The 14476-nt window shown below is 38.2% G+C and overlaps 1 protein-coding gene across 1 annotated transcript in view; it reads left to right on the top strand.

Annotated features, from left to right (window-relative positions):
- The window catches only part of WDR43 (WD repeat domain 43), a 50404-nt gene that overhangs the window by 27623 nt on the left and 8305 nt on the right, over positions 1 to 14476 (top strand). Inside the window, exons 6-12 of the mRNA XM_081253803.1 lie at positions 380 to 482; positions 990 to 1054; positions 2954 to 3125; positions 4662 to 4748; positions 5961 to 6092; positions 7621 to 7752; positions 14378 to 14464. Coding sequence (XP_081109929.1) covers positions 380 to 482; positions 990 to 1054; positions 2954 to 3125; positions 4662 to 4748; positions 5961 to 6092; positions 7621 to 7752; positions 14378 to 14464 — 778 coding nt within the window. The remainder of the gene's footprint in view (positions 1 to 379; positions 483 to 989; positions 1055 to 2953; positions 3126 to 4661; positions 4749 to 5960; positions 6093 to 7620; positions 7753 to 14377; positions 14465 to 14476) is intronic.

Here is a 14476-nt window from a genome sequence, read left to right as displayed (position 1 = left end):
AAATTCAAGTGGAAATGCAAAGCACATAGAATAGCTAAAATGACTTTGAAAAAGAAGTTGGGAAACTCACTTCAAAACTTGGAAAGCTGCAGTGATCAAGACAGTTGGCATTGCCATCAAGATAGACAAATAGGTTAATGGAAAAGAACGTTGCTCATTGCTTAAATCTGCCACAAATGCATTAATGCTTTCTCTTTTGCCATGTAACCATGTCACATGGTAGTGACACAAATGCTTCCCTTATTTTGATCTTTAATTACCTTATTGAGCTTTCAAAAGATGGAAATGCTGTTGGGAGCTGATTGCTGTAACTCCCTTTAGGTGTTTGCTTTTTTTTTTTTTAATGTCTTATTATCTAATCATTGGTTTTGTTATCTAGGCAGGTCCGGTCAGAAAACAAAGAGAAGAATGCAGTGATGTCTTTTACAGTTACAGACGAACCTGTCTATATTGACTTGACTTTGTCAGAAAATAAAGAAGAGGTAAGTGGCTTGTTTCTTTGAGAATTTGTTTTTGGACTTCACAAATACTATTTTTTAAAATCAGGGTTTTGATGATTGGATGATTCAGGAAAGAGAGAGAACAAAATAAAAATCTTAGACTATTCAAAGTAATCATTGGATTCTGTATTGAGTGCTCATGAGGGGAGAGGACAGGGTGCAGTGGCGTTTTCATGTGGGCCTGCCGGTTTGTTCCCTGTTGTCAGTCAATGCACTTGGTTGTTGACTTAGCTCCTCTGACTTCCATGGTGCGTTCTCATGGACTGTGCTGTCTTCTTAGCCTAAACTTTTATTTATAGGCTTGACCAACAACTACTTGAATTGTTATTTTGGTGGCAGTGATTATTTTTAAATTCAAGAGTTGAACATCCTTACTGTTTTGATTTATCTCTTGTTATTTGAAGGGTGGAGAGGGTAGTTGAATTTTCGTAAGTAATTATTAGAGTAGACTGAAGTATATTACCTGTTAATGTTACATTTTTCTTTTAGCCTGTCAAGTTAGCTGTTGTTTGCAGAGATGGTCAAGTTCATCTTTTTGAACACATATTAAATGGGTAAGTAAGAAGTTTCTCAAGTCAGAAATTTATTTTCCTTCCCTGACTTGCTACATATTTATACTCCCACCTGAATATTCTTTGCTTTATATTACTTTTCATTTAGATTGTTCTGAAAGCCTTCTTAATTCTTTGTCCGTATGACTACATACATTCCCAGTGAGAACTCAAGTTTTATTTTAAAAGAAATTGGTTCAGTAGGAAAGCTTTGCTTGTGAACTTCGGTGAAGCCTTAATTTCTAACTTTGATAGTGTCACACATTTGTGGACCAGTGAATGCTTGTGTTTTGTTGGACAGAGGGGAGTTGCTGATATGATGTGTAGTAGTCATAGACCAGGGGTCGGTAAATTATGGCCTGCAGGCCACATCCAGTAGAGACCATATGTGCCCCACCCTGCCCCCCAAACAAAAATATTTACTATCTGGCCCTTTATAGAAAAGTTTGCCAACTCTTGCGTGTGCTATAAACATGGTCTGAGACTCAGTCATGTGCATAATTATGTTAAACTTTAAAATGGTTTCAGCTTTTTATTGTCAGTTGGTACCCTTCCTTTTACAATTCTAGTATAGGGATTATGAAAGTAATATACACTTATTTTAAAACACTCAGAATGCATAGACAATTGATTATAAAACTCAAGTCTCCCTCCATTGAGTTCTACTCCCTAGAGGTAACTTAACATTTTGATGTGTAGCACTTGAGGCCTTTATTTATATAGTCATATGTATGCATGGAATGTATAATTGAGGGCCCAGAAGTGGTGGGCCATGCTAAGGGCTTGGGCATTTCTCCTTGGGCAGTAGTAAGCTGTTGAAGGATTTTAAACTGAGGGTTGATGGGGTTTGACCTAAGTTTTAAGACATTAAGTTTTAAGTCGTTCTATCTGATGTGAAGAGAATAGACCACAGAAGGGTAAAGGCCAAAGCAGAGGCCAAAAATCCTGGATAGAGATGGTTTTGGAGTTGGGAAACTAGGAAGAGTGAGTTGGAAAGATAGTGGGGTGCTTACAGTTGGGATTATGGAGGGTGTGTACTTAGTGGTGATAAGATGTCTGTGGTGTGAGGAGCGTGTGGCTGTGGTACAGGGAAGGACAAGGTTGCTGGAGGTAGAAGGCTAAAGGAACTGAGAGGGCAGGGTGTCAGAAGGATCATCAGACTGCGTGCTGTATATGGGAATCACTAAGGAAGGAATTCCTCAGCGGAATTGTTGGACAGAGTGACAGCCACTCACATCTTGAAGAAATGCCGAGTGACCCAGAGGCCATTGGATGACGGCAGGAGGGGAATGTAGCTGGTAGCTGGTGATGGCAATTTCAAAGGTTTTAGAGGTGGTGGAGGGAGAGACTACTTGTCTTGAAGTGTTAGTGAAGAACAGGAAGCGTACATGAATCACTGCCGAGGGTCTTGGCACTGAGGGTGTGGGGAGGGCTGCCGAGGCGAGCAAGGTGAGGAGAGCTCTTAGAGGAGGAGTTGAGCATCTAATTTTGTTTATATTTTGCTGATCATTTTGCTCCTGGAACTGTGATGCAGAGGTCATGGTGAGGATTCAGGGGTTCGAAGCAATTAGAGATGGGGCTGATCAGGGTAGGGCAAGAACAGAGCCATTTGGGGCTGAAGCTCAGGGTGGTGAGAGAGCCCTTGGGAGCCTGGGGCCTTTTGTAGGGGTTGACACAGTGGGATAGAAGAGCAGGTGTGCAGGGCAGGTTTTGGTGGTGAGGTCTTGAGTGTTGGCAGGGTGGGGATAAATGAAGTCTTGATAGGAACACTAGTGCTCTGGGACACTGGTCACTCCCGATGATGTGGAGGCTGGGGGAGGGTCACATTTCATGACAACAACTTCAAAGAATTAGTGTGAGATGCTATTTCACATTTCTAATCTCATTTTTTTCCATTTCCAGATACTGCAAAAAGCCTTTGACTTCAAACTGCACAATTCAGATAGCAACGCCTGGGAAAGGCAAGAAATCAACACCAAAACCCGTCCCTATTCTAGCAGCTGGTTTTTGCTCCGACAAAATGTCATTGTTGCTTGTATATGGCACTTGGTTTCAGCCCACCATTGAGCGAGTGGTACGTAGCTGCCCCTCTGGAGTAAAGCAGTGCAGCATCAACATGTCTGTGGAGGAGAATGATTTTAAAATGATATATTGGTCTGCTTATCGGAATACTTAAGAAGATGTCATATGTTTCCCCTTAACTGGAGGACTTTTCAGTGGATGGTTTATTTTAACTTGGGAGAACTCTGTATATAGTTGGTCCTTGAACAACACAGTTTTGAACTGTGTGGGTCCACTTATGCATGGATTTTTTCCGATAGTAAATACTACAGTATTTCACCACCCAAGGCTGTTGAATCCACAGATGCGGAACTATGGATACGTTATAACTATGAACAAGTTATAAGTGGATTTTTGACTACACAGAGGGTCGGCGCCCCTAACCCCTGCATCGTTCAAGGGTCAACTATGTAATTTTACTTAACCCAGTATATCCAAAATACCGTTTTAATGTTTAGTATAAAACATTATTTGAGATATTTTACCCCCCTTCTTCCTTTATTTGGTATTACATCTTTAAAATCTGGTGTATATTGTTCACTTACAAGCCCATCTCAGTTTGGACTAGCCACATTTCAAGTGCTCAGGAGCCACAGGTATGGGTGAAGTTTGTCCAGTTACCCAAAAGATAAATCTTAATAAGAGATCCCGTAGTAATAGCACACATTGAATATTCTAAGTGGAAATGTAATGGGTGGGGCAGTGGTTTAGGTTTTTTGATTACAGAAGTTTCTTTGGAGACTTTTGGTGAGTTATTATGAGCATGTCCAATAGGTGAGACTATGAGAGGAATATCTCTTGCTTAAGCAATCTCTTGTTGAGTCTATTTAAAAATACTTCTTACTTTAAAAAAATGTAATACATGGTTATGGTGTGATAAAAAAGGGAGAGAAGTGTTAAACTGTAAACATACGTCTCCTTACCATACGTGGATCCCATAACCTCACTCTCCAGATGCAGCCTGTTTCCTGTGTGCTTTGTGTCTTTCCAGATATTGATTAGGTGGGTATAGAGAATTACCTATAACTTTAAAGCCTTGTAGGTTCATATGTACTTTGCTGCATCTCACTTCCCCTCCTGTTAAATACCATATCAGGACATAGAGATTCTCCTTAGAGCATTTTATTAATCAGCATTGCTTGTCTTTGACTAGCTTATGGAAGGATAGCAGTAGGAAACTTAGGGTAGGACCAATCTTTTTTAGGATAGATTATAAGGTGATGAGCTAATAATGTTTTCTTTAAAATCTGTTACATTTTAAATGCCAGTCTTTTAGAGCTGTGTATGTGAAAGATTGGAGCAGTACATAACTGAAGAAAGTAAACATATGCCTGGTATGTTCAGAGTTTACCCATTTTCCTCATATGGCATCAATCTGAATGGTGATCAGTCTGAGTTACCAGGAGTTTTCTGTGGAAGCCTTCTATACTTTTTTGTATTTTTATAAAAATGCATTTCTTTTTCACTTTATTCTTATTCCCAATTACTTTGTTTGACACTTTTTTTTTTCCCTTCCACCCCCTTTCCCTCTTTAAAATTCTATTCCCAGGCTTTAAATTCCAAAGAACCTCATATGTGTTTAGTAAGAGATACTTCAATCTGCTGGGCCCCAAAAGTAGAAACAGCTATAACAAAGGTGAGTGCATTGCATATTAGAAGTAAAGAAAGAAGATATTTGAGTGAATTGAATTGTTACGTAATACTATGTTTAAACTCTTAATATCCTCTTTATGATCTTGTCTTAACAAATTTTGTGGGATTAAGTTGTAGATATTAAGACTGTAAAACTTTTTTCATTTCTGTGCTCTTGATTTGTTGAACGAATGAGTGAATAGGTGACTAGAAGTTGAAGACCTTGGTTTTATTTAATTCTTCCTCCTCCACCCCACCCCCAGTGCAGGATCACTGAGTAAATATCAATATCAAATTTATCAAATTATTTCATCAATTTCTATACTTAAAGGGGCAAAACTTTGTTGAGAGGAATGCTGTATTTCAGGGTGGAATAAAACCTAAATCCATGATGGGGCTGGAATTAAATACCAGATATAAGAACATTATTGTCATGCTTTATTTTAAATATAATGTGGCATCTACATGGAGACATCATGTGTTTGGCAGTCTAATGAAAAAAAGGAAAGCCAAGACATGCTATGATGACATTCATATGGTTTCGCTTCTGGCTGAGTTTCAGAGATGACACCTTTCTCTTGGCTGTCTGAGCATTTCTGGCAAAGATCAATTATTGGAGGTAGTCATAAAATGTATAGCTTCACTCTTTAACGTTTTATTTATTTATTTATTTATGGTTGCTTTGGGTTTTTGTTGCTGCGCGTGGGCTTTCTCTAGTTACGTCGAGCGGGGGCTACTCTTCGTTGCGGTGCACGGGCTTCTCATTGCGGTGGCTTCCCTTGTTGCGGAGCACGGGCTTCAGTAGTTGTGGCACGTGGGCTCAGTAGTTGTGGCTTGTGGGCTCTAGAGCTCAGGCTCAGTAGTTGTGGCACATGGGCTTAGTTTCTCTGCAGCATGTGGGATCTTCCCGGACCAGGGATCGAACCCCTATCCCCTGAATTTTTAAGTCAGTGTGTCATTGTGTGATCTGTAGATTTTGTTTTTCTTGGTTCTTACTCTTACATGTTGCAGGCTTTAAAACCATGAATGTTCAGATTATACTTAAATGCCAGTATTCAATTAAAATATATCTTTAATTCATATCCTCTTGAGTTAGCTACATTAAGTTTTTCAGTAGGAAAACCTTTTAAAAGCTGTTAATTTTCTCATTGGGGATAAATCTTGCAAGGAGTAAGACAATTTCCTTTGTCACACCCCTACTATTCCTGTTTAACAGGTGAGAACACCACTGATGAATTCTGAAGCAAAAGTTCTGGTGCCTGGGATACCTGGTCATCATGCAGCTATCAAGCCGGCTCCTCCACAGACTGAGGAAATAGAGAGCAAGAGGAAATTAGGGGAAAAAGAGGTAATACATTCATTCTGACCATTTTTGAGTTTGAAATTCAAGATTACTTGGGAGATTCTAAGAATTATATTGGATGGAGCCAAAGTTGAAACTTCAGAAAATGGAGAGGACAAAACTCTTATTAACTAAAGAGGGTGCTCTTCTGGCCATTTGTTCACTGTTAGCTGGATAAGGTAGATCAAGCCAGGACTTGCTGTGATGATTTTCATTGGGTTTCGCATGTTGCTGAGTTCCAGTGATGCCTTGTCTCTTGGCTGTCTGAGCATTCCTGGCTGGTTTAACGCTAGTTAGTCTTTAAAAGTGATCATCAGTATAACCTCTTACAGTGCTTATAAATTTCATTTTTTCTCAACTCTTAAAACCCTCTTGTGATTACTGTACTTGTCTGTGAAAAATCCTCTTTTTTGTCTTCCATTCACTTGTCACTCTTGTCTAAATAATCTAGAAGTTTAACTGTTTTATCATTAGAGAAAGAGTGTTTCTTTACCTGATTTTAAACGTCTTGCTTTATTGGGGGTGGGGGGTTGGGGAATAACATTGCTGTTCTTAAAAATTGTTTCTCAATAACATGATATCTGATTTAAAAATAAGGTGCCAACTTCCTCTAGTTTGGCCTAGATCCTACCCTTTAATTTTTTCCTACCTTTTTAATGTTTTTCATAAAATATAACCCAAACAGGAGGCTTTACCAAAGCCTCTGTTTGCTTTGGTAGTAATAGAACATTCTTTTTTTTTTTTTTTTTTTTGCGGTACGCAGGCCTCTCACTGTTGTGGCCTCTCCCGTTGCGGAGCACAGGCTCCGGAAGCGCAGGCTCAGCGGCCATGGCTCACGGGCCCAGCTGCTCCACGGCATGTGGGATCTTCCCGGTCTGGGGCACGAACCCGTGTCCCCTGCATCGGCAGGTGGACTCTCAACCACTGCGCCACCAGGGAAGCCCAGAACATTCATATTTTGATTGAGCTACCAAGGGGCTGGTAGAACGTAGTTGTTAGATTTACTTTCATAAGGGATTATTTATGTACAAGTGAGTTTTTATATAGCAAACAGAGAAAAATAGGAAGACATCTTATAAATTTTGGGGGGAACATAACTGTCTTTATGCTCTCTGGATAATATTTGTTAGCAAAAGATCTGAGGTTGATGGCAAGGAATAATTACAGAAGGGAAGGCTTTTGTGATTATAGGTCTTATCTTGTGCTTTAGTAATCAGTTGCCAGGTCCTTGTCTTTTTTGAATCTTCATATAAAGGAGATTTTATGAATTACATTTTCAAATCACGGTTTTCAGTTGTTTTTTTCACTAGAGTCTGGAAACTTGGATTGCAGATACTACACTTGTCTACGACATTGGCTTTATGGTAATGAGATTCTGCTGGAATGAGGAAGAGCGTATTTGTGTTTTTCAGTGTTGAGGTGTGAATCAGTCAGTGGTTTTTGTCTTCTGAGACATAAGCACAAAGTAATTTGACCAAACTGCCTTAGGTGTTGTTGTCTCATATAACATTAACTGGTCATTTCTGTTCTGTAGGTTAGCATTGAAGAACGCCTGGGAGCACTGGATATAGATGCGAAAAAAGAAAAGGACACCCTTCCACAGACAAACAGTTTTCCAGTTCTTCTCACACAGGGTTTAGAAAGTAATGATTTTGAAATGCTAAATGTAAGTATTACAGCAGTTTTTAAATGAATTAAGGTGGTTAATTTTTCTTAGAAAGTGATTGACAGCACATTTACAGAGTGAATAGTCATGTTATGTAGCTGTCTTGAATTTAATGTTTGTGAGTTTCGTCAAATATATAGCACTTGGTGGCACTATACAGACAGTCACCAACCTACAAAGGGATTGTATTAAATTATTTTGAACCTGGAATGCATTTTCTCATAGAAATATTGTTGTGAATTGTTACTAGGTTCTTAGGCTTTAGTTCACAAAAGCCTTTATAAACACTGTGTAGCTGAATTATAATACTCAGCATTCTAGATCACAATTTATATTTTTTTCTGTAGGAAAATGCGTTCCTGAGTTTTTACTCTGGATTCCAGAAACTTATTTCCCCCTGGCCGTGAGAGGGGGCGGTGAGGTGGAACCTTGGCAATGGATAGGAGGTTTGGGGGAAAAATTCAAGAGGGTTGGGGGTATGTAAAAGGGAGGCACTTAGGATTTCTGTGTTTGTAAGTTGGTGACTGCTTGTATGATGTTGCTTCATTTAGTCCTCTTAAATTCCAGAATTTGAAAGTGGTCTGTAGAGAAAATTTAAGTGTAAAAAATTGGACTTAAGCACTGCCTGATCAGATTAAAGCAGTTTGTATTTGCTAAGTGCATTTATTCCTAGTGACTCTTAGTGATATTATGGTGCCGCTTAGTATAGATGTGACTTTAATATGCAACCTATGGATAAAGTCTCTCTGACTTGTATTTTGATCTAAATGGGAATATCTTATATTTGTGTTTAAGGGGATTTTGCAAAACAGGAGGGGGGAAACCAGGCATATCTAAAAACCTAAACTTACTTTTAAAATAGTTTGTGAGTGTATGTATTTTGGGAGGTCAATTTTAGTTTAACATGGCATAGAAACCTAGGTGAGGATTTGGTGAGAAATAAGCTATAGAAAACAATTGACAATGTTTTTAAAATATAACTTACCTGCCATCATTGCTTACTTAACTGTGCTTTGAAAACTTCTTCAGTAGTACAAGTGAATCAGTTATTGTTTTGTTTCTAAGAAACATTTCAAAACATTTAATAGTACAGTGGGCCACGGTGAACCCATCACCCAGTTTCAAAAATTATCAGCACTAGCCAATCTATCTATTATTGTTTTATCTATTTGCTCACCCCCTACCCAGGTTATAGTGAAGCAAATTTCAGACCTATTATTTATTTCATCCACAAATATATCCCTGTCTAACTGTAACAATAGCAATTCCTTTAAAAAACGTAACCACAATTCATTATCACACCTAAAAAGGTGAACAGTGATTCCTTAAAATCATCAAATATCCAGTTAGTATTTATCTCTCGCTGATTGTCTTGTAAAGTTTTTTTTCTTTGCTTTCTTCAAAACTGGATCCCAACGAGGTCCACACTATTTGGTGGATTTGCCTTTTCTGTCTTTTGAAATTTGGGGAAGTTAGGTTATTTGCTCTAAAGAGATTTCACATTCTGGATTTTGCCTCCTGCAAATCCATTTTACTGGGTCATTTAACCCAACAAGTATCATTTAATAGAATTCTCGTCTATCATATTCCTGTACAATGGTAGTTGGATCTAGAAGCTTGAAGAGATTCAGATTAGAATCATCTGGCACTTCAGATGTCACAGTGTGTACTTTTGTCAGGTGTCATAGAGTTGTTGGGAGAGTAAAGGAAATGATGTTTGTGAAAGCACTTCTTAAATTGTAAAGAATTGTACGTGTAAGACCTTTCCATTATTAAGGATTTTGAGGTGATACGTTGTACTGTTTAAGTAGAAGTCAATAACCTTTAAAAAAAAAAAGAAAGAAAGAAAAACTGGAATATAGGAGTATTCCCATACTGTATTACCTGGGATATCATGCATTCTAAAGAGAAAGAGGCAAGTAAAAAAAAAAATCAAATATTTTTTCCCTTGGAAAGTGTGTTCCTCATTTCCAAAGGTACCTTCTGAGGATATGTGAAATATAGTAGGAGGTCGTTAAAAATAGGAATGAAAGGGGACTTCCCTAGTGGTCCAGTGGGTAAGACTCCGCACTCCCAATACAGGGGACCCGGATTCGATCCTTGGTCAGGGAACTAGATCCCACGTGCATGCTACAACTAAGGAGTCCGCATGCCGCAACTAAAAGATCCCGCAACTAAGACCCAGCGCAGCCAAAATAAATATTAAAAAAAAAAAAGAAAGAAGAAAGTGAGCAGTGTCAGGTATGCAACGTAGGACCAAAGGTGAGGTTAAAAATCCCTACTGTAGAACACTTGACATTAAAGTTTATGGCTTTTTAGGAAAGTGGCAATTTGACCTAAAAAAATAGTCTATAGCTTATGCAAAAAAGATATGCTTAGTCATTTGTGTAATTCATGGCACCCATAGGAGTTAGATATTTTAAAATATTTTTAAATTTTTATTTAAATTAAGTATTTCTTAAAAGTTCCCGTTTACAGTAGTACTAAAAAATGCCTAGGATAAATCTACAAAAGATGTTTCTACCTCTACGTTGAAAATTACAAAAATTGGGAGAAATTAACCAAGACCTATGTTCATGGTTGGAAGATTCAATATTGTTAAGATGAGCAGTTCCCCCCAAATTATTGTATGTATCCAATACATTCCCAATTAAATTCCAGCAGCTACCTTTTAGAAATTCAAAGGACATGAAATAACCAAAGTAATTATAAAATGAAGAGCAAAACTGGAGAACTTACCCTACCTGATTTCAAGAAAAAGCTGTAGTAATCAAGATAGTTTGGTATTAGTGAAAACATAAATATAGATTAAGGAACCAAAATAGTCCAGAAATAGACCACACGCAATTGGTTTTCAGTAAAGGTACTTCTAAGTTGAGTCAATTGGAAAAGCAAAGTCTTTTCAGCAGTTGCAGTTGAATCAGTTGAATATCTATATGGAAAAAAATGCATCTCAACTCTTTGCTCACATCTTACACAAGTCTACACAAAAATAGGTCACAGACATAAATGTATAAACCAACCCTCAAAACTTCTAGAAGAAAATAGGAGAAAATGTTACGCAGATTTGCACAGAAAAAGCCTTCTTAGGTTCATCACAAAAAGCATGAAACACTTAAAGAAAAATTGGTCATTTGGATTTAATAAAAATTAAAAACTTTTATCTTGAAATGACACTGTTAGGAGAATGAAAAGGCAGGCCACAGGCTGGGGAAAAAAAACCAACTTATATATCAAAGGATTTATATCCAGAATTGATAAAGAACTCTTAACTCAGTAGTGAGACTCAACTCAAATAAAAAACAATTGGTAAATGCGTGAACACATATTTCATAAAAGAATTCCAGTGGCCAGTGAATGCATGTAAAGGTATTATACATCATCAATCATCACAAATGCAAATTAAAACCACAGTGAGATAACACTACCTACCCATTATAGATTGATTAAGACAGTAACATCTATTGGGGAGGATGTGGAGTAACTGGAACTCTCATATCTTGCTGGGGGGAATGTAAAATGGTACGCCTACTTTGGAGAACAGTTTGGCCATTTCTTAAAAGTGAAGGACACATCTACCATAAGATCCTGCTATTCTACTCTTAGGTGTTTACCAAGAGAATTGAAAACAAATGTTCATACAAAGACTTGTACACTAATGGTCATGGCAGCCTTATTTTTAATAGCCCCAAACTGGAAAGAACCCTGAACACGTGAAGGGATAAATTGTTATCTAGCAATGTAAAGAATGTATATTGCTTCATCAACAACATGAATGAATCTCAAACTTATGCTGTGAGAAAGAAGCCAGACAAAAAAGTACATACAGTTTGATTTCATTTATAGAAAAATTCTAGAAAATGCAAACCAACATGTAGTTCAGTGGTTGCCTGAGGACAGTGGGGTGGAAGGGAAGGATAGAATGTAAAGGGTCCAAGGAGACTTGAGGGTGATAGAATGTTTATTATAGTGTTTGTTTGTTTTGGGTTTTTTTGTTTTGTTTTTGCGGTACACGGGCCTCTCACTGTTGTGGCCTCTCCCGTTGCGGAGCACAGGCTCCGGACGCTCAGGCTCAGTGGCCATGGCTCACGGGCCTAGCCGCTCCGCGGCCCGTGGGATCTTCCCAGACCGGGGCACGAACCTGTGTCCCCTGCATCGGCAGGCGGACTCTCAACCACTGCGCCACCAGGGAAGCCCTATAGTGTTTGTTTCGTGGGTAAATATGTATGTCAAACTGATCAAATAGTACACTTTAAATGTGCACTGTTATGTTTCAGTTATAATACAGTAAATTTTTTTTAAAAAAATCCCATCTTCAGTATCATCATCTTGCTACTTATAGCTGTGGTTTATAGTCTTGGCAGAAGTTAATAATGCTAACTCCTCTATTCATTATCATTTTGCTTGGTTTGGGATAACTTATTTTTTTTGCGTATTTTTAATTTGAAAATTGTTATCATAGAACCTCTATCTTTAGTGAGCATAAGGATTATCTGAGAGCTTGTTAAATTTTTCTGTCCTGCAGTTTGGAATAACTTCTAAATAGCTAGGCCATACATAACCATTATTTGCCTATGACAGTTCTGGTTTACACCTCTTAACTTGGTGTAATTACTAATAGTGACTTCTTTCATTCACAGAAGTGTCCCAGTTTGGACAACAAATTATCTGACCACTTAACATTTAGAGCACTAGAGGATTTCACAAACCACGTATTTTTCAAATCTTCAGCCCTACATTATGTTTCTTAAACAAGCTTTTGGTATAAATAATGTGCAGCAGCAAGTTCAAGACTGTATTCCTTGACCTAAAGTGCTACTATTCTACTTGGCCATTTAAGACAGTGAAGCCTGGTAGTTTGGTGAACATGCTGTGAAAACTGAGTACCTTAACAAAAAGAGATGCAGACATAGAAAACGGACGTGTGGACACGGGGGGAAGGGGGAGTGGGATGAATTGGGAGATTGGGATTGACATATACCCACTACCATGTGTAAAATTGATAGTGGGAACCTGCTGTATAGCACAGGGAGCTCAGCTCAGTGCTCTGTGATGACCTAGAGGGGTGGGAGGGAGGTCAAAGACGGAGGGAATATATGTATACCTATAGCTGATTCACTTCCCTTGTACAGCAGAAACTAACACAACACTATAAAGCAACTGTACTTCACTTTAAAAAAAAATATTTGTAGACTAGTTCAGACAATGTTCCCTGTAACTTTTACATCGTTGGAACTTTGTGATAACTGATTTATAACAAAGACTTATCGAGGGATGTTTAGTATCATCAGACACCTTGTGAATTATTGTTTAAGTCCTCAACATACTTTGCTTTGAATCTTGTGTTCTGATTATTTGAAAATGACAATATTAGGACAGTCCATCCGTCAGTTCCCCAGTGATTATGTATAAAAATACATAATCTTTCTTTTGCATAATAAACTTTGTAATTATGTCAGTGATAGTTTTTAAATAGTACTTGATGATAGATTTAAGAAGGGTTTGGTGTAAAGATATTTTTACAAGCAAATAAAATCCATAGGGAATTTGGAAAGGGTATGTTAAGACCATTTAAAGTAGGTTGAAAATGAACTTTCCATGTTTTTGCCCTGTAATACCTCTACTGTTCATATCCTGAACACGATCTTTATAGCAACAACAGCCAAAACATAGCATGTACCAACCATTAGGGAAGTTCCTCTCGTAGTAAACCCTTTTGAAAGATAAATATTTAAAAGTATTAAAGAGGAAGGGGGTATCTGGATTTGGAAACCTGAAAGGACTCATTTCCCACCCTCTCCTATAGATGAAGCATCTGGGTGGGGTTTTGAGAAATAGAAAGGCCTGCCAGAATTTGGACTAATCTGCTCTATCTCCTTTTCTATCCATACAATGTGGGGTGGAGACTGTGTTTCACCCTTAAGGTTTTTGACTCAAGCACTCATTATATGATCTTTTTTTTTTTTTTTTTTTTTTTTTTCTTTTTGCGGTATGCGGGCCTCTCACTGTCGTGGCCTCTCCCGTTGCGGAGCACAGGCTCCGGACGCGCAGGCCCAGCGGCCATGGCTCACGGGCCCAGCCGCTCCGCGGCATATGGGATCCTCCCAGACCGGGGCACGAACCCGTATCCCCTGCATCCGCAGGCGGACTCTCAACCACTGCGCCACCAGGGAGGCCCTATATGATCTTTTGATTGGCTTAAAATTTTGTCAAAAACATTCAAAAGGTATGTTTCCTAGTAAGTGATTTTAGTGTGTTTCGCTCACTCTTGTGTTGATATGACAAGAGTCATAAAACAGAGGTTTGAGAACTTCTCTAAAGTGGTGTATATACCTGTATTTAAATGTCTAGAGGTGTTCTTTTCTGTTTTATATCAAAAATTAGCTTATAAGAATTTAGAATTTGTGGAGCAGAAACTGGTTTAATAGAGTAAATGTCCTGATACTTGAACACTGTACTTGTCTGATAGCCAGAAGACATAATATAACATTCTCCATTTAGTCCCAACCTTTATTTGCTACAGTTCAGTATTGCTTGGTTTTTAAGATGATCTTTAGTGACAGTATTCCCTGTAGTGTCCTTAGTTTCTGAGTATGCTTATTTACATTTGTTTTTTCTCTCACAGAAAGTACTTCAAACTAGGAACTTAAACCTAATAAAGAGAACTGTGCTAAGGATGCCCCTGCATGCTGTCATTCCGTTGTTGCAAGAGGTAACTGAGTAC

The sequence above is a fragment of the Mesoplodon bidens genome (genome assembly GCF_964165515.1).
Source record: "Mesoplodon bidens genome assembly, chromosome: 14".
In the NCBI taxonomy this organism is placed as follows: Eukaryota; Metazoa; Chordata; class Mammalia; order Artiodactyla; family Ziphiidae; genus Mesoplodon; species Mesoplodon bidens.
This window is presented reverse-complemented; position numbering and strand designations above follow the sequence as displayed.